This window comes from Corapipo altera, unplaced genomic scaffold (assembly GCF_003945725.1).
Source record: "Corapipo altera isolate COAL_440 unplaced genomic scaffold, ASM394572v1 308, whole genome shotgun sequence".
NCBI classification, from domain to species: Eukaryota; Metazoa; Chordata; class Aves; order Passeriformes; family Pipridae; genus Corapipo; species Corapipo altera.
Genome location: NW_020884925.1, coordinates 4,126,635 through 4,152,837, shown reverse-complemented (window position 1 = coordinate 4,152,837; position 26,203 = coordinate 4,126,635). Strand labels below are relative to the sequence as shown.

Sequence of the window (26,203 nt, the reverse complement as noted above, 5' to 3'; positions counted from 1 at the left end):
TTGATCCTAAAGGCCCTGCCCTCCTGTCCTACTCTCCAGGCAGGTCTGCTCCACAGCCACCTTTCAATGCCAAATACCTGACAGAGTTTGAAGTGTTTAAGCAGTGAAACAAGGCACAAGAGCATGATGGTAACACCAAGCAAGGCAGTGCTTTTTACTTAGGAAAAAACCCAACGTAAACTCAACCCAAAACTTTATTTAGTAGAAAAGTTTCAGAAGACAATTTCTGTTTCAATATTTGAAGCCTTACACTGACAACATACTCATCAAAGGCAGCTGCCGTTCTCCCAAGGTGTAGTCCCGTCTCATACTGCACCCTTTATTCGTGGCTTTCATCCTCACAGAGAGGCTGTGCAGCTCTTCCTCTGCAATGCCATCAAAAAAGAAGTCCTCGTTGAAGATGGGATTTCTGCTCCTCTTTATAACAGTGCTTCTCTGCTTCTGTGTTTTCCCTGGCACCAGGGAGAAGGAGATGCAGCAGTTGATGTGTTTGGGCTCCACGGAGTCCTCGTACAGGCCCTCGGCGCTGATGAGGCGGATGCGCAGCCGCTCGTTCTCGGAGCAGTACTCGGCCGACAGCCTCAGCAGCCCCCCCTTGTCCATCACCACCGTGCTCTCTCCCACCAGCCTCTCCCGACTGCGGGGCAGGTCCAGAGGAAAGAGGGGAGAGCAGGACGTGCTGAAGGTCCGCGTGGCCAGCAGCCCCTCCGAGGCCCTCCTGATGGCGCTGGGGCTGTTATCGGTGGAGCTGCTCTCCTCCGTAGAGAGGGAATTGTTCCTGGCCACGCTGGATTTGCTCTTGGCTTTCAGTGCTCGGCAGAGCAACCCCTCCTGACTCTGTGCTTTGGTCAGGGAGCAGGGTCTGGGAGGGGACCTGCTCAGAAGAGGAGAGCTGAAAGGAGAGGATTCGCTGGAGGAGGCAGTGTCGCTGTCACAGGCACCCTGCCTGTGCAGAGAGAGCTGCTTGGGAGGCAGCCTCACCGAGGAAAAGCTGATGGCAATGGGATTAGAGGTACTGCCCTTGCCACTGAAGGTGTTGGCTCTGGACCGAGGCAGCACCAGGCTGGGCAGGGCACCGCGGGGGTCACCGTGGAAGATGGACTCCTTCCTCCTGGTGTGGGGGCTCTCCAGCAAAGTGTAGAAGCCATAGGAAGTGGGGGCTCTGGGAAAGTGGGGCAGGGAAAGCGCTGCTTGGGACTGGGGGTCCGAGTTGGTGCTTTCGTCCTCTAGGGCTGTCATTTCCTCTTCAACACTTTCCACCTGGATGAGGTGTGGCAAAGAGCCGGGGCTATTGGCAGAGGTAAAAGCTGCATCCACTGAACTGTGATTCTGGTGGGAGCCACTGCCCTTAATGGAGCCAGAGCCGGTCAGCCTGGGGGGAATGCAGAATTCAGGGATTTTATCGGGGGTGAGCACGTTTGGAAAAGCAGCAGCCCCCAGTCGGGGTTTTTCTGCCAGGTTTTGACCATGTGGCAGTCCCAGGAAGGGAGAGCTAGGGAGACTTCCACCTTCATGTGATGCTCTGATCTTTTCCAGGAACCACATTGCTGTAGCTGAGCAGGAGGTCCTCAAAGGGGAAAAGCCCGACGGACAAATCCACCTGCAGACACACAGAGGCGAAAAAGTACGTGAACATTCTTGTTGGACAGACTCCAGGGCACGGACAGCCGAGGAAGGCACCGAGGGCGCCATTCGAGGCAGGACTGGCACAAGCCTATTCAACCCACGGGTTCCAAGCAGCCCCTGCCCAGCGCACCACTCCTGGCCAAGTCAAACGGCACAAGGACAGAACTAAACCGCTAAAGAGAGAAAACAGCACCGACTCTCTACCGGGGCAAACGCCCCTCCCCTGCAATGCCCCCCGCGCCTCTCCCCGAGCAGAACACGTACCTTGTGCAGTGCGAGCCCCCCGCTCTGGGCACCACCCCCGACTCGCCGGGCTCAGACACCTCCGGCAGCCGCCGACACCTCCCGACCGCCCGCCCCGAGCCGGCCCTTTTCTACAGGCACCGGGCACCTCCCACCCGGCGGAGGGAGGGACAGGGAACGGAGGGGGCTGCCCGAGGGAGGGCAGGAGAGAAGGGGGTGCCGGGCCAGCGGCCGCGCCTGCTGCTCTCACGCGGGGAGAGGAGGAGGAAGGAGGAGGAAGAAGAGGGAAAGCACCGCTGCTGCCCCGCTGGACACCGCGTGGGCGCCGGAGTCGTGCCCAGGGCAGGGGGGAGGGACTCGGACAAGGGCCTGTCTCGGGAAAGTGCCTTTAGGGCCGCCCCACGGCCCCGGGAGCCGCCTGCGGGAGAGGAAGGGGCTGCCCGGGCAGCACATCACCCCCTGCTCCCTCTCTGATTAATGGCTATTTACAGAGGCGTCCCGAGATCAACTAACAAACCCGGGACAAAAGCAGCGTTGTTTGGTGCTTCTGTTCCTCTGGAGCTGCTGGCGGCTCTCCAGCACTGGAGCGGTAGGAAGCGGGGATTGCGGTTTTCAGGCTCCTTTGTAAAGAACTTCGCTGCCTTTCTGCATGTGAATGTGTGTCGCCCCCTCCTCATTACCCACTAAGAACACGAGACAACGGAGCCTTGACCCCGTGTCCTTATGAGCGGTACTGAGCCACGGCAAACCCAGCAATGAAGATGCAGGGGAAACACGGCCGAAAATGCTTTGGCGTGTCACAAACACAGACTCGTGTGACACTGAACGGGCACCGCACAGAGCCAGGGGGATCCAGCAACTTTCTCGGCGCAGTTCTGCAATGCAGCACCGCCTGGACGGACCTCTGCAAACTCTGTAATTATCCTGCGAGCTGCAAATAGCAACCTGAACTGCAAAGCCAGGAAGGCCTGACTAACTGGTTGGCCGAGCGCTCAGCTGAAGGTTGTAACACAGGGATAACAGGCAAATAATATTCTGCTTTCCTTTTGCAGGTGAAGAGCTAAAGTTCATGTTTACTGAGTGCTCAAAATAGATGAGATGTGCTCAGAGAAAACAAATCCGGGGGGTTACAGGAGCAGGGAACATTTTGAACCCACTGAAAGGTTTAGCAGGGAACACACATGTTCTGGGTTTGAGCTCTGCCTCTCTCCTGCTTGTTTTACACCAGTTAAGCTTCACTTGCACAATAATCCTCTAGTGATTAAAATCAGAGGAAATTCTTTCTGCCATGATTTGTAGAAGGGTTCAGGACACCCCAGGGGTCCCAGTAACGCTGCAGTTGCTGGTGCTCTTGTAGTTTACTTAAATGGACTTGCTTGATGTGAGCATGGTTCAAATAATCTCTAAACTAATTTAGAGGCTTCTGGAGAGGGTTTATGCTTTCTCCAGCTAATGAGACTTTTCAGCAGCATGGTAAGAGGAGTTATTGGAGACCCTGGGATGCTCTCCTTTGGGAAGCACCACAGAGCTGTTGTCCATTCAGACCAGGCAATAGAGCACTATACATCCTGCAGCTTCCAAAGAGAAAGTGAGCTTGTTCCAATTTAAACACCTCTGCTTTGAATACCAAAGAAATATTTGACTCTAAACATGGAGAAAAATTAAGGAAATTGACCTTTTTAGTGGGAACTTCATTGCCTCCAGTTAACAGATGACAGAAGTAGTTCAGATACAGCAATCATGGCAACTAGGCTCAGGTATGCTGAGTGCCCAGCTGGCATCGGGCAGTGGTGAAACACTCTGTCAGAGGTACTTGATTTCTTTTTAGTCTCTTTAGGCTTCCAAGGAAAAGAGCGAGGGCTCTTCCAGCGGGCGATCAGTCTCCTGCTCGCAGTTGCCTGTCTCCCTCCAGTGCCTGCAGAGCGAGCAGGTTCCTTACACGGGGTGGTGTGTCCTGCCCTGCCTGAGCCGGCCCTTCCCAGCCTTTAACAGATCGCTGAGTGCCGGGAGTGCAGCAACACTTAAGCACTTGATACATCCCCCCTGGAAACAGGCACTCAGATCTGCGAGTGTAGCTTCCTGTGTTCAAAGCTGTTTCTCTTTCCTTGATTAGCTTCAGAGCATAATTAAAATGTGCTGCCAACAAGGCTTCCTGTTGCTATAAAAAATGTGTCTGCAATAATCCACTTTTAAACCGGAAAAGATATAATTTGTGGCAAGGCTTTATTACCACCCCAGTACCAATAACTGGTGAGAGCCTGGGATCTCGCCAGGGGCTGGAAAACCTGACACTGAATGGAATCTCCTCCCAGAGCAACACAGAACAAAGTCAGGAGTTTTCCTTGGCGTGTTACACTGATATTATTTCTCTCCTGCCTTCACTGGGCACAGTGGCCCCACTCAGGAAAGGTCCCAAATCTGTTTGAAACTCGTTGGTTCGAGGGCCTGGAAGTGCCAGGAGAACGCTTCCAATGGTTTGTAGAGGGTAGAGAGGCAGGAGGGCTTTAAGAGCTGGCAGCCTTTTGGTGATGAGCACCAGGGGAGGTGAAACCCTCCCTATCCAGCCAAGATGAGTGAAGAGATAAAGAAAAACTTCCTGCCCTGCTGTGAAAGGAGGAGGCATCAAAGACAGGCATGGATGAGGCAGCACAGAAGAGTTTAAAGCAACAGCCATGGCTCAGTGCATCATATTACCTAAAATATGCAACATTTCCACAGGCCTCTGTGAGAACAAATAACCTGGTTCAGTTTTATTTTCCTAAAGAAAGCAGTAATTCAGCTGCAGCTTCTTGAAAGAAAACCTCAATCAACTGAGAGGCACTGACTTTTTTCATTCCAGACTGATATAATTGCAAATGTACAGCACATTGGTGCCTTCCTGTCACTGTGACAAATGTCAAAGGTATCTCTTAGGAGTCTGCTCTCCACTTCTGGCCTGAATCAAGTCATTCTGCATTTCTTCTTTAGTAATACAAAATGGTAACAGAGGTTCAGCAAAACTCATCTGACAACCTGATCTTTCTCCTCTTATTTAGTACATTATAGTAGCTTATATTTTACCTCACCAGCAAAGGCAGGTTTCTGCACAGCTTTGCAAGTGTCCCTGCTCCTTTAAACGAACACATGAAAGAACAAGCGCCCAAGAGCTGCTTGGCAGAAGGGCACAGGAGCTGTGGGGCCCTTCAGGCACTTGGGCACTTCAGGCAAAGTGTCTCAAGTACCTCATGTTACAGCAGTGTGAACTGTACAAATGTAAAGCTATGAACTAAAGAGCTCATTCCTGCCAGCACATTATACATGGTCCTGTGGTGAGAAGCTGAGAATTGCCACGCAAAATCCAAGAAAGGTTTGCTGTCCCTGCTTCCACTGCTGCTGAAGTCAGCAAAACAGTCTCCTGGGCTGAAGTCTAGGTCTACACCTGAATCTAACGACATCTGGCTTTAAATGCCTTTCCATGTTTTATGGAAATACACCCAGTTCCAGGCAGTACCTACTTCATGTCTACTCAAATCTGAAAACCTTCGCTATTGTCTGCATGATGTTATATTTCTTTTCCCTGATGCTTTCATGTAACAGGGTAGGAAAGAATGGAACTGGAAAAATATTTTAAAGGCTATCAGGATCATGAATCACATCACAGAACAGATAATTAATTATCCACATTTCCTATGACTGGGGCAAAACAAGCTCCACTGCTCTGTTCAGGCAATTTCCTGAAAAGGCAAAGTTCTACACATGGACAACCAGGATAAAAACTCAACAGCAGAGGGGATCTCCTGGCACCATCAGAGGGTTTAGCACACGGCCTGGACAGTTTAGGAAAGCTGGTAAAAGGATCCTAAAGAAGGTTGGAACTGGCTTGAGAAAGGAAAACAGAAGAAACGGAGATTATTTAATTGAAAAAAAAATATGAGGGGCAGAAAGACTCTGCTTGTTCTGCTTGCTTCTGAAAAAAGGGGGATGTTGAGCTGCCTTGCACAGCTCCAGCTCGGAAGGCACGAGTGACTCAGGGCTTGGCAAACTTCTGCCCCAGCAGGGACTTACAGGGGTGGTTAAACCTCAAAGGGGAAAAGGACTGAGGTGCTCAAAAGGACACTGCTGGTGGCCCTGGATGTGCAAGGCCACTGCTCTGAAGGGTGACAGGAAAGCATCTGATCTTCCTCCACTGAACTAATATTATCCTGCAGTTCAAGGGTGTCTGCCCAGGAAGGTAATTTGACAGTTTCTTGCTGGACATCTGCTCGCTCTGACAGGCCAGCCACGAGATCACAGCCAGGTTATGCAGGTGCAGACACAAGGAATAGAAGTTGCATTTCCTCTGAACAAAGATTTACATTCCATAGCATGCTCTGCAAGTGCCTTTATTTCCATTCTTGAAGCCCTGGCAGTGGCAGAGTGTGCAGGCTGGGTGGGAGCAAACCTTGCAGCTGGACAGAAAGAACACATGTCCAAGGGACTGGGTATAAACTGCCTTGTTAGTGGATGTTTCACTAAAATTTTACAGGCCTGACCCTGGTGGAAGCCTAAAAATTCCTGTGCCTTTTCCCAGGAATTGCAGCTCTGTATTGCAGACTCTGTGTTTCTTTCAAGATTCTGGGATATGGTGAAAGCAGACCCAGAACTGCCCCCAGAGTGTGGTGTTCAGGTCACTCTTCTGGTGTGGAAGATTTACTTGTTATTTGGGCAAACAGCCCCATTTTAGGACAGGCCTCTCCCATTAGGCCCCACAAATACTTCTGAGGATTTTCTGAAGAAAAGTCCAGCAAACTGCTCATGTCTTTCCACAGGGATGTGCTGTGTTAGGGCAGTAATGAGCATCTCATGGCTTTGCAGAGTTACTGTGCTGTGGCTTGTAGTAGGGTTAATGAAATACGAAATTATCACTGATATTTCCCTCAGGGTAAAACTAAAAATAAAATCAGGCAGTACAACCTAATAACTTATAGACCAGAATATTTCAGCTGGAAGGGATCACCCAGTCCAACTGCCAGACCAATTTAGGGCTGCCCAGAAGTTAAACACGTGTTTTTAAGGGTCTTGTCCAAATGCCTCTTGAAACACTGACAGGTTTCTGGTGCTGGCCACCTCTCTAGGAAGTCTCTTCCAGTGTCTGACCACCCTCCTGGTAAAGAAATGCTTCCCAATGTCCAGTCTGAACCCCTCCTACACAGCTTTGAGCCATTCCCACACCCTGTCACTGGACACTCCCCTTCCCCTCCTCAGGAAGCTGCAGAGAACATCCAGGTCACCCCTCAGCCTCCTTTTCTTGGAGCTCAACAAACACAGTGTCCTCAGCTGCTCACCTGCATTCATTGCAGATTCCCTGCTCAGAAACAAAGGCACAAATCAACACTTCATGCAAGTGTCTCTGTGCTGGGAGCCCTGACAGAAGGACTCTTTCTGCACTCATGGAGTCTCATTTGGTGGTAGTTCTCGTGTACCCCAAAAGAATTTGTTGTATATAAATTTGTATTGACACCTGCAAGGTGAATCACACCTGCTGAGAAAACCTATTATTCAGTCTTCTTTTTACTCAGGGTAAATTTAAATACGAAAGAGGAAAGCTAAATAAAGTAAGGCTTGGGGTAAAAAACCCCCAAGTGTCCACAAACTTCAAATCAGTAAGGATTACTTCTATCAAGGTTAAAAAGAAAGATAAAAAGAAGGAAACAGATTTAGTTTCCTAGTACACAGTCCTGGCACTATGTCCATGGAAGGAACGTGTTTCAACCATTGATAAAATACACTTACATCCATCTCAAAAAGTCAAATTTGAGAAAAGCTTTGGATCTACATGCTGATTTGTTTCATCATTTTATACATAATTTTATGTCTCAAAATATGATTATATGAGTCAGCAAATGGATAATTATCTACTACTAGCACTTTAATCAGTCATTACAATGTCACTAGTTGTTCTTTGGAAGAGGATTCACTAGAACTTCCCTCCTTGCTGTGTTCTTTGGAGACACAAGGCTAAACCTGTCCAGTTACAAACAGCAACACTGAAAGTTTCCTCTCCAACTGTGCTTTACCATGCTCCTCTGGTCGTGTAGAAACTTGGAAAAGGTGATTTTGATTTCCAGAAGGACAGCAGGGTTGATCCATGCACTGCTAACCCTTACTGGCAGGTTTTATTGACCAAGCAGTTCTTAGTGCCCTTCCTCCTGCCCAGGCACACCCACAGAGTCCTCCCCCGAAGAGCACAGAGCCAGAGCAACCTCAAACCCAGCAGAGAGGCAGGATCTCTCTGTAATGCTCCCAAAACACGTGTCCCCAGGAGTTCCTGACTGGCTGCAGCCCCTCCTGCAGGTACAGTTTGTGAGAAGCTGAGGCACCAGATGATGTGGCTGTGGGGAAGCACCAACACACTGGTACAGACAAGGCTCCCCAGGGTGAGCCAGGCAGAAGCCAAGGACATCTCCAAGAGGGTGATTCACCTTGTCCAAACATGCTGCATCTTGATGGGGAGTGTTCAGCACTTGGGAAAGGGGTGTGTTGGCAGACACACTGCCCTGCATTTCCCATGCCATGAGCTACAAAGACCGAGGTGTCACTGCAGGAGGAGTCCCTGAGTTCAGCCCTAATAACAACAACTGCAGGGGCCTGCAGGGCACACTCTGCTCCTGGGATGGGCTGGGAGAGCCCAGGAGCACGGCCCAGCTCCAAGGGGTCCTGCCTGGAGGCTCCTGGGTGCTCCTCCCTTGGCCCAGCTCCATTCCCAGGCAGGGGAAGGTAGGTGGGGAATTCTGCTGCAGGAGTTGCCAGGTAGGAAGCTCCTGATGCTGCACGTGGAAGGGTGTGTGAAGCACAAAGAACAGCAGCCTCCCTGACTTTCTCCTCTCACAAAGAACAGCAGCCTCCCTGACTTTCTCCTCTGCTGGTGATACACACTGAATCTCTAGTTGTTTATATCAGCTTTCACCGAGATTTTCTTTGGCTTAAGATTTGAGTGGGAAATATTCCTGCTTAGCAGCAAGTTAAGACCACAAGCCAGTCCAGGCAGCCTCACCCGGTCCTTGCAAATTAAATATTAAAAAAGAAAATTCATGGATAACTGAATAATATCCTCAGAGTAATAAAATTGAGTGGAACTTTTCTTCTACCTGAAGGTGGCACAGGCACACTGATGGGTTTGTTGGTCTCAATATCTTGACAGGCAGGACATGCAGTCAGGAAGAGTTCCATCTTTCAGTGGAATCACTAACCACTAAGCACCTAATTAAGAAACAGATGTTGCTTTTGATGCACTGAGGTTCAACATTTGAAGCAAAGCTCAAAGCTGGACTCTTCATCTTTAGACTGTCCTCAGCATTTCTGTGTACAGGTAGACAGGTCTTTTTCTAAAATTCCAGCATTTCAGCAGCTAGGCTGTAGCTTTTTGACCACTAAGATGTTGTGTTTCTGCAGGAGTGTTTTCTGGAATGAAAAAGAGTTCCACTTGTACTTTCCATTTAAAAAGCAGGGCCTGCTGTGGCCCTGACCCTGCAAAGCCTCATACAGGTGATCTATCATTACCTCCCTTATCTCAGAGCTCCTAATGCCCAAATAATATTTGCAGAACTAAAGTCATTTGAACTGTCAGTGGGGGGAGAAAAAAATCCATCAGTGAAACTGATGCCAGTAGGAAGAACCTGATTCCAGGAATCAGTGTAAAGAGTCCTGCAGACCTCGGGGAACTTTGGGAAAAGGCTCAGGATTTTGTGGAGATGCTGGTTTTGGTCTTTGGGAGCAGAAAGGATGAAAATAGGCAATGACAGTTTTGTTATTATGAGGAAATGAGTTGTCTGAAATTTCACTTAAAGGAAAATTAGAAGAGAAGTCACAGGATACTGTAGTTATATCCTGCAGTATATAGTATATATCCTGTAGTATATATCCAGAAGTAGCTCTGGAGGATTTTGTGGATCACACACTCTGCCCCCCACTGTTACATATCTGCCATTAATGGTTTACAACCAGAAATGTATAGCAAATTAGGTTAAAAGTACTTGGAGAACAACCCTGGCTCTCAGCAGCCTGCAGGAAGAGTGTGAGAAAGACAAGGATTTTCTTTGACAAAATTCCTTCCAAGTCAGGAATCCATAGGCATGAGAAAACCAGCAGTTTAACTACTGCTCCCAAACACAAAGAGTTTCAACATATGGCCAGATATTACTACATAAAGGAAGATAATCTGAAGTTATTGCTGTCACACACATATTCCCACTGGAAAAGTGGAGACAGGCTCATGTGACCATAACAGATTCTCTGGCACTTTGTAAAACTTGTTTCATGGTGAGGAGCTTTGCTTCAGTGGGAAGGACAAAATTAAGCCCTTCATTGTTTCTCCATCTCATCCTGTCATTCCCTGAGGGGAGCCTGGAGTTTGCATCCAGCCCCAGCCTCCCTCCTTCACCCCCCAGGGCCAACAGGCTCCTGCTGGAGCCACAATGTGGAACACATGGCACTTGTGTTCTGGGAGTTCTGGGAACCTCCTCCACCCCAAACACTTCAGAGAAAACAGGCTGCAGTTTACTTGCAGCACATATTTCACTGGATGCTTCACACTACCCAAAACCCAGGCAGAACCAAATACTTGAGCTGGTGACACACTCTTTTGCTACCCAAGCATGTCAAGTAAAAGATGTTTTTCTCTGTTTTCTAGCATTGACAAGTATCTTTTGCCACTTAATTTGTCCCAGTTAAAATAACAAATACAATAAAAGCTCTAGAAAACGCTTCTTTTGGCACCAGCCTTACAAGGAGCTGCATGGACAGGTGATTGAGAAGAAAGAAGGGACATGAGGGGATGCCTTTTCCAGGCCATTCCAGCCCAGCTCTTCCTTCATGACCAGCAGCTCCATCCTCAGGGCTGAGTGTGAAACCAGGCAGGTGATCCAGCAAGGTCTGTGATTCCCTCCCACCTGAATAAAGGATAAAGGAGAGTTCCTGGGCAGCAGTCTTGTGCTGTCCCTCCCATGAATTGATATGCAGATGATCAGTGGAGGGCAGGGCACAGCCCCTCCCCAGTGTCTCTGAGGTAAAACACACCTGAAAGCTGCTGTGGGACAGAAAATCCCATCTCTGGCCTCCATCTCTTGTCTGTGCCCAGAGCAGTGTCTACCTCATCAGCACTCCAGACAGTAGGGCCAGGATCAGAAAGCCATCAGCTTGCTCCTGCTGCTTTTAATTAAGCAGAACTCATCAGCAAACTGAAGGCCAGCAAATGGCCCAGGCACTAATAAGCCCAGTCCTCTGGCTTTGATTATTCCTGATATTGAGCTACAAAGCAGCAGCACCCTCACTCCCTGGGCTCTTTGCTCTTAATTATTATTTACTGTGAGCAGCACAAGTTGGGAAGAACAACTGATCTTAACTAATTAAAATATTATGCTTAGCACTTTAGGGCTCAGCAACTTTCCTCAAGCATGAGGAGTGTGATTCATAGACCCACAAATCATTTAGATGGGAAAAGACCTTGAAGATCAGTGAGTCCAAGAGCAGCTGAAGTGGCAATAAGGCCAGAGGAGCTTCAGCCCCCAAATATTTAACCCATATCATCCATTCAAAGATCAGCTGTTTTAGGCAGACAAAGTCATCAACAATTGCCCAACTTCACCTGTCAACAATTTGCTCTCCTGTAAGAATATAATTCAGTTATGCTCTGCTTGTTGTTAAGTCAAAGCTCTTTAGAGATCATGGGGACCCTGGGCTCGAGTCAGTCTTCTAAAGGAAAGCTGCAAAATAAATTAAAATTTTGCCGATTTTTTTTCTTGTTTGTGAAGTAGTGCCCTGGTATGAGGAGCTGTTGTGGCAGTGACGTTGGGACTGTGCAGAAGTACATTTCCCTCAGTGAAAGGAGTGTCAAACAAGGGGGAAAAGCATCTTGGGCTTGTGCTGTTATACTGAATGCTTTAATTTTAAATATTTTTGCAAAGTGTCTTCAGTGTGCTGCCCAGTGAAACTCTGGGATGGCATTTCATAAATCAGCTTAAGTTAACAGCAACTCCTGTCCTCCAGGCAAAAATCCAGCATGGTTTATCTGTACTGTAAGAGAGCATGAAAAGACAGAATTAACCAAGGATTGCTGTCAGTGAATGACTCACAGGAAGATGGAAGATTGATTTGATCACAGAAAATGTAAAGAAATTATACATTTTGGGGGGGGAAGAGTGTGTTGCTGAAAACTCAGCATTAAAATACAGGACTTTAGGAAAGTTCCTTTATGAGGGAGTTGCTGATATATTCTTGTTGATTTGTTTTGTGTTTCTTTTAAATCAACCTCTCACTTAAAATCTACAATATCAAGAACAGCAGTAAATTCCTTCTCAGAGCTCCCAAATCAGATTTAATTTCTTTTTCATTTTTTTCTCAGTTTTTTTTCCACACTGACCCTTTTATTGAACTCAATTCCCATGGCACCCTTTTATTCTTCCATCTATACTGGTGCTAGTCACAATATAAATCCACTTATCACAATCCTTCTCGCTCCCTTTTCTATGCAACTGAAACTCCATCAAATGTTGGCCAAAGAATATTCATTTAGCAGACCTGGAACACTGCATCTCATAATATCCTATTAAAACATTTAGTAGATAGCATTGACTCACCCCAATTTTTTTAACCTTTTGTCCCCCTGTAGGTTACACAACTTCAGGATCTGATTTTTCTCCTCTCCTAGAACTCAAGCACCCATAAGGTTTCTGCCATCTCCAAATTCTGCTTGTCTTAACATATCAATCCATTTTCTGAACCATTCTCGCAGGTGTTTGAAGCAGAAGCAGCAGCCAAGTGAAGGTCAGGCCTTGGCTGTGTGTGACTGACCCAGAGACCCCTCTCCCACTACCAGCAACACAGAGAGAACCTCCAGTTCCAACAGCAGCCCAGCTGTTTATGCAGGGCAAGGCTGAGCTTACACCAGTTTTGGGGGAGGTACATGGGCTTCCTCAGCCTCTGAGATGATCCCACTGCAAACATTGCATCACCTTTTCCTGCTGCACCCCAAAAGGAGGTTGTGTTTCAGCTCTGCTTCTCCCAGAGCACAGCTTTGCTGGATCCCACTCACTGCTGTGACCCCTCCAGGCTAAATTCACTCACAGTCACTCCAGGCTCATCTGTCCTTGCACAGGCATTTTCCTGAACCTCACACAATTCTGTCCTTTCTTCCCTCCCACAGGTGTCCACTCCAATGCCCTCCAGCAGGCAGTTCTCAGCCTCTCTGCAGACACATCATGGTCTTTTCTTCTCCTCTTTCTGATAATAGTCCTATCCAGTGACAGAGACCTCAGTGGTGCCTTTATAGAAGCAGGAATATTCCTTGGATCTGAGGGAAGGAGATCTCCCAATACATGTCTTTTGCAGAATTGTTTATGGTGATCCCACCATGGACTTTACACCCAAGCCTCTCCCCACAATGGCTCACGTTTTTGTGCAGAGGGTTTTGTTCTTGCTCCTAATCAGACCAAGACCATACATTTTGCACCTCTGAATTTCTTCTGGTTTGTTTTACTTCAGACTTATATGAGAACAGTTCTTTTTCTCGTCTTTCAAGCTTTCACCCAAATTCTCTCTCACAGTGTGGTCAAAGCAAAGGTTTTCTTTACATTAGAAGGGAGAGGCAGAACATTTATTTTGGACATTAACAGAAACCCAAATAAACAGTATTTTCTGGAGTGAGGCTGGAGAAAGCCCCATGGAAACAGTCCATTCATACACTTGGAATGAGCTGCCATCAGGACTTGGCAAGTTAAGAGGGGTGTTCACATATCTGGGATGTTCACATACCTGATCCTTCAAAGGGCAGCTGTGAGCAGAGCCAAGGAGATGCACCTGGAGATGCTGAGAGAGCACATGAAAGGAGACTCAACTGCTTTGCAGGAGTCTCTGAGCCTGGAGCTGCAGCTCACCTGACAAAATCCATGAGGTTACTGACCCTGAGCCATGGCCCAGATGTGCCATCACCTCCCCACTATTCTTGGCATCCACAGCCACTGTCTCCAGACAGACCAGTCAATAGGAGAACATTTCCAAACCAAAAAGATATCATAATTCACTACTCCTATTTGCAGTCACTTCTCTCCTCTATAAAAATACTAATTTCCTGGGCCAAAACTATTTCTCTTGTTTTCCCATTCTGTTTGCCCCCCTTCTCTGCTTGAGTCATGATCTCACTCCTCACTGTTTGGTAGCTGGCTCTTGGATTGTTGGACTGCAATTAGACACACATACATGGTACCACCTGCTACATGCTTTTCAGGGTTTTTGGGGCTCTGAAACAGCTGTTGGTTTCAATTTTTGCAAATTCAGAGTGAAGGAGAAGAGGGATTTTGTTTTTTTGCCAGATGTTTTTAATTCTTCTGCAGGATATTAGAGCATGTAACAAACTCAGAAGAAAATTTAAGAGCATAGGTAATCATAATATTTTACTTAAATTTTGTCAGAGAAACAATAAACATGTAATGAGTTTATTACAGAGTCCCAAAAATTACAGAGGCCCATGACCACATCTATTTGTCTCTAGGGGTTTTTTGAACCTTCTTCTGATTTTAACAATATGCACAAAGCAAGCCAAACAACTGCAAGTTTTACAAACCAAAAAACGGGATAAGAAATTATAAAGCAACCAACGCATCAAAAATCTGCCAAAAGGTAAGATGATAAAATCTCACTGCTCTGTCTTGAATACCTCAATTAAAAAGTGAGGGAGGCAAAGATACACAATGCATAATTTACATGTTTTTCAACTCACTACTCCAAGTCACTCCTTGATAAATCAAGGATAGGGCACAACTTTCTCCAAAGTAATGATATATTCCAGCTTAATTTTAACATCTTTTGTCAAGTCAGATATAGAGAAGCAGATAAAAATCACAGCTTCCTTCTTCTGGATGTTGTGACAAAGCCAGTTCTGAGTTACTGCAGGGAAATGAATCCTGCTGTTGCGAAAGCAGAGCTGGCCATGCTCACTGGAGTGATGGGGAGACATTTCCCAATACACAGGTTTGCTTGAGGTGTATGAGCTGGGCTCCAGCACAAAAACTCTACAAAAACCTGAGAGCTGTTCACTGTGGACGTGGTTCCCACTAGGAAGTAGGAACAAAAAGCACCTTATTTTATGGCTTTTGTTTGGGATTATTTTGGGCTGGTTTTCCCCTCAAACATTCTGCATGAAGAAAAACCTCAGAACTGGTGATAAGCAAAGCTCCCCTGTTGGAAGGGCTGTACTTTAGCATTGGGCAGGAGGATACTCACCATTCCCTCACTGAACTGCTTGGCAGAAGCAGTGTCTGAGCACGCGAGAAACATCTGCAAAACCTGTCCAAGGGCCAGAAAGGGATTCTGAGCTGTGGGACTGGTAGACACACTTGCCCTGTGGCCAAGTTTTTCTGAAGCAACATATATTTCCCTGCAGAGGTATAAAGCTGTAACACTCTCTCCACAGTCACTAATGCACAGCAAATCTAATGTCATGCTCTCCCTTTCCTTCGCCCCCTCCTTGTCTCGTGTGTTTGCTGTTCCAAACTGGAACCAGTTGGGAGCTGCTTTCCCAGCTCTCCCTGCTGCTGCACATCTCCAGTCTCATCCAAAGGGAGAACACCTTGTGCTGGGCTGGGCTGTGCCTGTACTGCAGGGCTGGGCCCTTTCCCTGCAGTGGCACAGCCTGGCTGGCACAGGGGGAGGTTTTGACACCCAGGGACTCTGGTGGGGGTTTCTGCTCTGCCTCAGTAAAGTCTGAGCAATGGAGCTCAGGGAAAAGTGCTTATGGTTGTTTTAAAAGGGCAAACACAAAGGATCAAAGTGTGTGTTGATGGAGCTGCAAATGTATTTACGCACTCAGTGAGGTGAACAGACACTCAAGAGGGTCACATGAAATGAGATTTTAAGCAGCACCTGAATTCTGTGGCTTGCACTCATAGCTCAGGAGCTTTTCCAGCCTGCACTGCCTCACTCTGTCTCCACAGGGAGTTACCTGCCTTCCTGCAAGGGCTCATTGCAGCTGAGCTCTCACTGAAGTCTCCAGCAGAACACACTGATTTCAGGACACCATCCAGTCAAACAACCAGCTGCCTCCAACCCCTTCCCAACTTCCAGTCAGTGACTCACCTCACCCACCCTCCTCCACCCCAGTACTGGAATGGGAACATCAGGACTTACTGAAAGGACACCACAATGTCCCTCACAAGCTTGGGTCAATGCCAGCCACTGATCAGGGGGTGCAGAGAACCACAAAATCCTCAGCCCTGAGGCCTCCAGCCCCTTGCTGCCTGAGCAGCACAGCCTTTGAGACTCCACAATCCAGCTGGGTGTCCACAGCCACGGGCTCTGGGAACTGGGGATTGAAAGGGACTGCCCCTGTCAAAGCCTTGTGCTTGACCACTGAGATGACAAGTGTTACAGGGTTAGTTTTTAATTTGTGCTCCAGTAAGAAAACAAGTTACTAACATGGAACACCCCACAGCTAAAATTAAACTTCAGGGTGAAGTTACCAATTATTTTATTGATCAAGATGAAACAATTCATGTTTGTCACTTCAGTTGCCATTTCCATAGTTCTGGTGCAGTACAGGATTGGCAAATTGGAATCCAGTTTCCTCACTAAGGCCAGTCCTTCATATATTCAGAGGCACCTTCATTTTATTCAAGCACTTACAAAGCCACTGTTTCATTTTCATTTGGTCCCCATTTCCTGCTTTTCACCAGAAGAAGCATTTTTTCCCCGTCTGGGTTGAACTTGAAATCTGACTTACAGTTTGTCAACACTGTATTTTTGCTTTCTCAGATAACTGAGAAGCAAGTCTCCTTGGAGGCCTGATGTGCACCCTGGGTCTGTAGGATGGGGAATGAAGCAATGCACCATTTAAGATGCTGTATGGAGGACACACCATCCATCTTACAACCAGGAAAGCGAGAGTGACCCCAGCCACAAGGCAGCTGTACCCTGGATTGACCCCTTGCTGTCATTCTTAATTTCCTGACACTCATTAAAACAGCCAGTTAAGACCTGGCATCTGCCCCTCCTGTCTGAGGGTGGCATTATCTCAGCCCTTGGTAATTGTTTTCCCTGGCCCCAGCAGTGCCTCACCACTGTGCTCAGGCAAGGCCCTGGTTGCTCTTATTAGCTCCCAACAGATTGCAGGCTCAGCCTGGGAGAGCTTTCAGCTGGCCAGAGGGAAATCTGCCTTACCCAAGTGCAAATCATGAAAAGAGAGGAAAACAGGGGTGAACATCAAGTGTCAGATGATTTCATGTTGTAAATCTTAACACAGAAAAGCTGCTTACAGCTAACATGCCCAATTACCTGGAGAGACTGGCTTCTAGAAGGAAAACCACACCAGATTACTTACTCCTGAGGCTGTAAACTGGTAAAGCAAATACAAACCTCTATTTTCTGGCTTTTGGCAAATCCTACAAGGCCTACAAGTATCTGCCTCACAGAAGGGAGATATAACCATTGCAAACATGCAACAGATGCTGCTCAGCCATGTCCAGCTCACAGGGTGTCAGTGATGTCCCTTTTACCCCCTTCCCAGCAGAGGGACAGATGTCCCTCTTGTGTGTTAGGGTACAAATACCTGTGGCTACCAGGGTGGCACAGATGACTCCACAGAGGAGCTACAGCATTGCCCTGCACAGCCTTCCCCTCCTCCTCCCTCCCTGTTCACCTCCCTGGGTCTGTGTAACACAAGTGCACAAGGCTACATGAACTCAGCAAACTGAGTGGAAGGCAACCAGAGTGTCATAATATTCACAGAGTGGGTTCCAGGTTCCTAAGCCTGTAAATGAAATGCAGGTACAAGTGCTTTCCTCACGTCTGTTATTCCTGGGCTGCAGTAGGCAAAGATGAAAAAGTTCAGTTCAGACAGGTAACAAGTAGAGAAATTTCTCACATTTTTAATAAATCACTAACTTCATAAAGACACTTAGGAAAAACATCTGTTTTCCCTTTCTCCTTCCTCCCTACCCCCAAACATGCCTGATACACAAGAAACTACACTCATGTTTGCCAAGGAAAGCTTGAGCTATCTGCAAAGCTTGCATGCCAAATTCTGAGGGCAAAGGCTGGCACTGCCAGTCAAAGCACACTCCAGAACTTGTCCTGTTGCTGCAGGAGAGACACTTCTTCCTCCCCAGGTGGTTAAGAAATATTCATGCTCATAAAATGGAAATGGTTTAAAATAACACTAAGTAAAACTCAAGTAGAACTGCTGGGGCAAATTTATGTTAAGATACGATTGAATTAAACACTTAAGGGCTACAAAACACTTCTGGGCAAGCTGTGTTTCTAATTTGTGCTGTATCTCTTAGTTCAGCACTGTTACATATTATTGAAGGAATGCCAAAATCATCCCTAAGGCAGGATGGTTACAATTAGCAGTGCTGTCTAGTACTGCTTGCTGTAATACTACAGTGTCTAACTCCATGAAGTTCTCCTGGCAGCCTCAGCAGCAGGAAAGGAAAAGCCCAGCTCGTTGTGTCATGAGGGTTGCAGTTCCCAGCTCTCCACAACCCGCCTGATAAAACAGGACAATTAATCCTTGATGGAGCTGTTGCTGCAGCACCATGCCAGCCATTTCTAAGATTCCCTAAATACTTGCACAGAGAGAGAGCTGATGTCTGGCAGGCCGGGGTTCAGATACTATCACATCTCACTGGCCTTAACTCAGCAGCACCTCGAGTGCCTGCTCAGCCACAGAGCAGGGCTCTGCCTCCTCACTCCACGGGATTCCTGGGAGCACAGCAGTGTTCCAGTGCTCATAGCAAACTGGGAATGCCCAGTCCCACCCCATCAGCTCCGAGAGGTGCAGGATGGATCAGCAAAGGACAGATTTGCCACAGAGGGGCACAGGACCTGAGCTATTCCAAAACTGCAACAAGGGTCTCCTGGCCTTTTTAGGTGGTGGATTCCTTCAGAAAGCTGGTCCTCGCCCGAAGTGTTTTCCCCCAAGAAAAAGGATGTCACTGTAGACCTTGCTTGTTTTACCTTTTCCTTACTTGCCACAGTCACAGCTCTCAACTCTGCTGCTGTTCTGAGACATTCAATCCTGCTGCCAGCTGAACCTGGGTGTAGGAAAAGAGCCTGTGGCACACAGGGCTTTGCCAGAGTGGCACAGAGAGGCAAAGCAAAGAAATCCTGACAAACAGCAAAGGGATCTAAAGGTGTCAATAGTTATTTGCTCTGTCAGAAATACATTTAACAAAGTGGATTCTTTTTGAGCATTGTAACACAGGTCAATTGACTCCACATCTAATTGTGTGGATGAGCTATCCCAGATACTGAGTGCTGTACATGGTGACACTTCAGTGCAATTCCTCAAAGTGCAATAGTGAGGGACAATTTATTTTTGCCCCTGACATGGCAACATTCCTGCTAAATCCATCCATGTTTGTCTCACAGAGGGGGCTGCACCTAACATGGTGTAAATAAACCTCTGTTGTGTTCATCTAGCTAATCTAGAAGGAGCTACAGTCTGGACTCCTACATGGAAATCTAGTTCAGTGGCCACAAAAGAATTCTGGGCAAGGGAAGATTATTCCACCCCATAAAGCCCAGAGGACAGAAGTGGTTGGATGTGTGCCATGGAGAAGCTTACTCATTGGACTCAGCAACAATTGGAGACATTGTTACAGTTCCTTCTGGAGAGAATTGCCGAAAAGTAAAAGCAACACTTATTAATGACTGATTATTCACAGACTGCCTCTGTCCCTCACTTCCTCCACCAGTTCAGAACAGGCTGTAGGTCCCTCCACAAAGGCTCACAGCAGCACCAGAGCATTCCCCCAGCTCTGACTCCTGGGACAACTCCCCTGTATTTCTCCCTGTTGCCATCCCTGCCTGCAGACCCTGTAAGAGCCCCCATCCTGCTGCTCTGCTGGAGCAGCTGATCCTCCTCCATGGTTCTGCTGATCTTTCAGGCTGCATTTCATGTGGGCCTGAGCTCCTTGTCCATAAACACCCCTGGATGTGCCACCATTCATCAGCACTTTTACCCGATGGTTGTTTTTTCAAAGCAGTATCTGTTTGGTTTGTGAGCAGTTGCACATGTTCTGTTTGGAGGGCACAGTTCATGCAAACTAACCTCCAGAGCTGGCTCCAGGCTTCTGATCAGCAGCAGCAAACTGAGCTGTGCTGCCCTGAGGATGAAGTGCCTGGTTACACCCAGAGCTGCCTTTTTCTGCCACAGGAAAGGGAACAGGATCCAGCAAAGGCTCACATGACCCATTTTTCCTGCAGTAGTTGCCGTTTCATGCATTCTTATCCCCTCTCCTGGCAGCAGGAGCTGCCAGTCTGGTTTTCAGGGCTCTGCCAGGGCCCATTCTTCCATCCCTATCACTGCCTCCTTTGCCTGTGCCTAAATCTGCCTCTGCCAAGCACCAAGAGCTCACCGTCACCCAAAAGGAAAAGAAAATCCCCCCTCAGCTCTGCCCATGCTTTCTACCTGTGCATATACATTCACCTCCCTAGAAACCATTCCTACATCAATAATCTTGCCTGCAAGGTTGCCATAGAGAATTATGTGCACCTTTCTATACAGAGTGTGCCAGTTTCCACCTTGTCTGCATTTGAACTCTGAGTGAAACCTGCAGCATTATGGGAAAAGAAAAGAAAAAACCCAAACTCAAACACCTCTGCCCAAATTGCCAAGGTCACTACCACTAATTGGTCCTCTCTGGTAAATAAATGAGGTGGGCATGTGCATGTCCCCACATGTGCACACACACCTACTGCATACCGAAGGCAAAGAACTTTTGTGCTTTATTTGAATGATCAAATTGTTGCAAGGGTACTTAAAAAAGTACAAACTCTAAAGCCAGATATGCACGATGTAAGGTGTAGAATGGCATGGAAGGCCTAAGTATGCACCGATTTCCCATTAGGATACTGCCCCAGCGAAATCTCAGCTCATGATTCATGAATAAAAAAAGCTTTACTACACTTTAAAATCCCCACAACGCATTCCCTGAGCACAAAGCTGGAGTCATATAAGAGAAATTGTGCTGTTCACTTGCCTTGTGATATTTTTTTTTTCTTAGCAACTGACCACAGAATGTGTCATAGATCATGTTCATACACAATATATTCCAGCAAGTAAAGCATCAGGGATTTATCCATGGAAAAGTTGCAGATCTCTCATTCCCCTTTCCTACAAGATGAGCAGGGAGAGCACATAACACAAGGAAGACTAACCCAGTCTGGAAGGAATGCAAGTCTGTGCTGAAACAGAGAATTTCACTCTTGAGGTGATGAATGCAATCAAAGAAGAGCAAACCATCTTGCATAATTCACTGCATCTGTGGGAAGAAATCCATGGGCCTGTTTTCCAGAGCTGGGACAAGCTGTCTCAGGGCCAACCTTGCAAAGCACTGGGTCAGCTCTGGGAAGGAAGGGGTGGCTTGGCAGAATTAGTAAAGCTGGTTAGGGAGTAAGGGAAAATTGCCAAATACACAAGTCCTCATTACAATTCACAGATTTAAAGACTCTTCTGTTATAAGATCTTTAAAATGGAAAAGAAAAGATTGGAGAACATTTTGCCCTGTTCCAATGTGTCCTGTACATTCACTGCCCCAGGGCACCCACCTCATCTGCATCACACAGGCTGCAGGGAAGCCATGGGAATGGCCCCTTCCAGGGATTCACATCCCCAGAAGGGGGTTGGTGGCAGCACAGGGCTGGGAGTGTGGCTTTCCAGAGAAATACAAGGGACTGCTTGGAGCAGAGTGGGAGAAGGAGCAATGCCAGCCATCCTTGGTTTGCCACCACCCAGCAGAAGATGGGGCAACCCAATGAGGCCAAAATGTGCCCAAAAAGTTACAAAGGTGACTCACGGCTGAGCATAAAATTAATGGAGGTGCGTTCTGCTTCTGTTCCCTCCAGACCTCAGGCAGGCCAGAAGTACAGCTCTCATTAGTAACTGCTGGTATAATTTAAGAAAGGCTGTTAAATCATTATTGACTTCAACAAGAGACCACAACAGTGAAGAGATTCATCAATGAAGTCACAGAAGAGGCAGCTTACTTTTGAAGCAGTCTAAGATAGGGATTCACAGGAAACAAAAGTGATGCACTGATCTATTTTTTTATAAAAATATAAATTACACAGAATATTATGTTAATCATGTGCTGTCCGTGATTTCATATGAAGAGGATGAATTTTTCATTTTACTGAGGGGAAAATCTAATTTGCTATTCCCAGGGCTAAAAAGCTGATTATATATGAGTTTGATAATCATGAACAGAAATGATTAATTACTTGGCTGAGACTGTTATTCTTACAGACCTGGTTTGATATGCACAAACAAGATGTGCTCTGATTAGAGCAGAAAGCAGAAATAGCAGCACTAGCACAAATGTCTCTCAAATGCCTCTGCAAACAGGAATGCCACAAGACCCAGACATCAGTGACATCCTGGCCACCCTGATATGCACAGAACACACAGGTAGAGGCTGCTGGCTCAGCACTCACAGACAAGGGCTCCACTTGCACATTTACCCTTAAGATACATTATGCAGAAGTTATGAATTATGTATAATTATAGTCTCCCACTTAATGGCAGGAGTGGCTCTTTTCTTCCCACACAGACCTCGTAAAAGCTGATCTACTTCATCAGGTTTTTTTAATGTTGCATTCTTCCCCCTTTTGGATGGCATTGGATAAACTGACTGAAGACTTTATTGTAGAAGACAGGCTATAAAGAACCTCCTGCCCTCTTCACAAGAATTCCTTTTGGACCCCAACTTACTGTCTAGTTCTATGCACACTCTTGGTTTATGGAGGAAAATTCCAGCCACATATTGCAATTCCTTCAGAGCTCTTGGGACTATTCAAAGCATTGCCACCAGCCATGAGGAAGAAGTTCCCTTATCTTCCACCCCCACTTTTTCCTCCTCAGAGTTTAGGTGAGTATTTGTCAGCAATGCAGTAAAATACTGTTAAGTAAGAGCATGAGCTTAACACACAATAACCTATGTTTGTACGTACACTTGCTGCTTAACAAAAAGGAATTCTTCTACTCCTCCTGTTTGAGCAGGCCTGAGGAGTTGGTTCACATACTGAAAAAAACAACCAAAAAGCAACCAAAAAAAAAAAACACACAAAAAAAAAAAAAAAAAGGCAACAAGATATCCAACAGGAATCCAAATGCCTAGGTAGATATTCAACCAGATTCCCAGGTATGTGAGAAGTTAGTTTAAAGTAAGCCCAGCAACCTGGTATAGCAACAGTAAGGACTCAGCAGCACTTCCCTCTGGCTGTGCAGAAAGGCACCCAAAGCCCTGCCCACAGCTCGGTGCTGAGTTCCACCTGGGCACAGCACCCACTGCAGTCGTTGAGATCGGGGTACAAGGACAGGGAAGCAACAGGAACATCTCAGGAAGAACTGGACTGAGGAATCCATGCAGCAGCTCCCCGTCAGCTGAGATGATGGATCTCTTCCTGCACTCTGGCCCACCACAGGCCTTAGCTCCGGAGCCACCGTCCCAAAACACGGCTGCTTTCCTGTGACTGCACTCCCTGGCTCCCCAGCACAGCTCAGTAGCTGCAGCAGTGCTGGCTGCCTGAGGAGCCTGGGGCCGTGCCATGGAAATCCCTGGGTGGCCATAAAGGGAGCCCAGCACTGGAAGGGGAAGCAGAGGAAGGAACAGAGCTCATCTAACAGCTCAGCCCCACGAAGCCCGGGCCGTGCTCAAGTAGCACTAAAGTAGCCACAGGGCCCCGGAGCAGAGCCTCGGGGGGGTTTTTTCCTTGAGTGAAAAGTTTGCAAATAAAAATTGATTTGGAAGAGTTTCACTGCCTGTACACACGGAGTCCACCCTGTGGGCCCAGATGTGAGCATTTCATTAAACACACAGTAGAGGAGGCTCCCAATAAAGAATAGTTCCACTGATGCCAATTTTTCTTTGGCAAACCTCCAGCAGGAAATAATCCTGTGTCAACTATAGCTCTGTCCTCTGGTACCACACAGGCTCAGACAATGCATCTGTTGGATCCATTTAAATATGTCCAAGTCTGTGTTTCATTGTTTTCAAGCATCAAAGACTGTTTCTGTTATAAATCACAACAAATAATCAATAATTCTGAACAATAAAGCCATATGATAAAAATGAGGTGCAGCTCTTGCCAGCCATTGAAGGAGATGGTGAAAGATAAAGGAACCAGAGTTACATACCTTACAGTGCACGTCATCTAAATTATTTGTTTACAGACAAGGTGCTAACAACATCTCATTTTAATGGCAAAGATTTTTCTCTAACGTCAAATCACAATAGTTAAAGAAACACAGTAAAAAATTACTCTTTATTCCAGAAACAAAGTTAATGTACTGTAACATCTGGGGAGCCAGGGAAACAGCAATGTATTTCCTAAAATACCTGGCACTGCTCCAGTGCTTTATCAGCATCCTGAAAACACAGGCAATTGAAAAAACACCATTATTGCTGCATGATATGAGTTTCAGACAAAGCAAAAAGTTTGACATAATTCCATACAAGTCACATCCAATTTGGATCACTCCATATAATGGCCAAGCAGTTTAGAAGGCTAAATTCTATTTTCAAAACTAATACAATATTTGCATGTGCAATTTGTGCAGCAAACTGTGTTCTGTCTCTGGATAATTGACAAGAAAAAATAAGATGGGCAAACTTTTAAAAATAAACAGTAATTTGGCAGGTGTTTTTAAAAACAACCTGGAAAAGCATCTCCATTTATACTCAGGAATATCTGGAACTCAGAGATTCTCTATTACTTACTGTTCACATTGAGAATTATCACTCAGATACATGCAGGGGTCTGGACAACTGTCCTCATGTTTATTTTCTGATCCTTCTTGTAGCAGTTCTGGAGGCCTGAAAGTGCTCATCAGACTGGAACATAGTTCAGCTGCAAACATAAATGTTAATATGTTTATCAGAAGCCATAGGGGACTTCTAATCAAAAGGCAACTTGAGTTACCTTCCAAGGGGCAGCACCACAGAAAACAGTGTTTGGGAGCCAGAATTTTTCTGATGATACAAATGCCACACTTGAGAGCAGCAGACTGATTGACTAGGGATCAATTTATGACCCTGCCACTCTGGTACTATGTGGGATACATTTGTGAGGGATGTTCTTAGTCTCCTAACCTCCCACATTGTCAAATCTGTGTCCCATTAACTTGGCTGGGACTGACATTTTCTGTGGGAACCAAATCTGAATTACAATCCTACCCCTCATTCTCTTGGAGCTCTTGAAACTGCTGTTCCCTTGAAGTTTAGGTACCAAAACATCCCCTTTGTTTTCTGCAGTCTTGGTCTTGAGTATTCCTTAGCAATGCTGTTAACCCTGTAAACTCTTTTTCTCATTCAGAAATGGCTGACTGATTTTCTGCAGATATAACAACTACTGGAAGAGAGAAATTCAATTTCTCTTTCGTATTGTATTTTGTAACCACAGGGCTAAAAATTAGTTTGATAAGATCAGCTGATCCTGCATTGAGAGACAGTGCATTGTCTTTTCATCATAACTAGAATTAGCAGAGCTAGGAAAAATTGGTTAGGTCATGACAAGATTGCTACAGCTTTGTGCATGACCTAGAACACTGTAAGCCTGCCTACATGAGATGAGACAGATATGAACCCTCCAGTTACCCAATGTCTTTGTTAAGGGCAGCCAGCCAAAGAGAATTTTTTTGTAATAAAATAATTCCTGAAAGAGGAAGATTCAGCAATGCTGTAATGTCTCTTAATAATAACCTACTCCCTTACAGAACTCAGTCTTAAGCAGGAGCAGGGAAAAGTTCACTGGAAGGTCCAATTTCTACAAGAACTAAAAAGCTGATGTAAGTTAAGAGCTTGGTTGTTGTAGCACAGTGATGCTGTGGGGTTTGTATGGTGCACTGGTATGGAATGGATAAGGAAGGTGGATGAAACCTAAAAGGAAAACAGGAGTAGTGTTTACACCAGGCAAGCAGTAAAATTGGTACCCAGAACTCCACTTTCCTCTCACATGCTCAAGACCTTCACTGAATATGTCGAGCACAAGATGTGGCACAGGATGTTTTCCACCCACTGGTGGATACCTGGGAACTACAAGTGGGGGTGAGCAATGGGGAAGAAAATCAGAACCATTCCCCCTTCCTCTGTGCCTTGTCCACCTGTAGCACAAGGGCCTTTTGCTGCCTCTCAGCCCAGTGAGGTCTTGAGATACTGTCCAAGGAAGGGAGGGAGGGAGTGGTGGTGACTCTGGTAAAGTCAAATGACAGCAATATGACTCAAGGTAGCAGAGATAATTCAGTCTTCATGAAGCCCATGAACTGCCCACAACCCCAGGCTCCATGGTACCCAAAAGCTACCCTTTGTGCAGATCCAAGTTAACAAAC

General features: G+C 46.5%; 1 protein-coding gene and 1 long non-coding RNA gene across 2 annotated transcripts in view; one reads left to right on the top strand and one right to left on the bottom strand.

The window, feature by feature from the left end:
- The window catches only part of LOC113954008, a 32,218-nt gene extending 30,631 nt beyond the window's left edge, over positions 1–1,587 (top strand). Inside the window, exon 5 of the long non-coding RNA XR_003530079.1 lies at positions 1,537–1,587. This is a non-coding gene — a long non-coding RNA (uncharacterized LOC113954008). The remainder of the gene's footprint in view (positions 1–1,536) is intronic.
- LOC113954007 (C2 calcium-dependent domain-containing protein 4C-like) lies at positions 177–2,220 on the bottom strand. The gene is made up of 2 exons (XM_027657854.1): positions 1,891–2,220; positions 177–1,600 (listed from the first exon to the last, which is right to left on the bottom strand). Exon 2 carries the CDS (start codon positions 1,543–1,545, stop codon positions 247–249), a length of 1,299 nt encoding a protein of 432 aa, XP_027513655.1. The 5' UTR covers positions 1,546–1,600; positions 1,891–2,220; the 3' UTR covers positions 177–246.
- Between the last annotated feature and the right edge of the window lie 23,983 nt (positions 2,221–26,203).

Bases quoted from the DNA above. Each gene is read 5' to 3' on its own strand.
- LOC113954007 (XM_027657854.1), bottom strand. From the start codon at position 1,545: ATGTGGTTCCTGGAAAAGATCAGAGCATCACATGAAGGTGGAAGTCTC.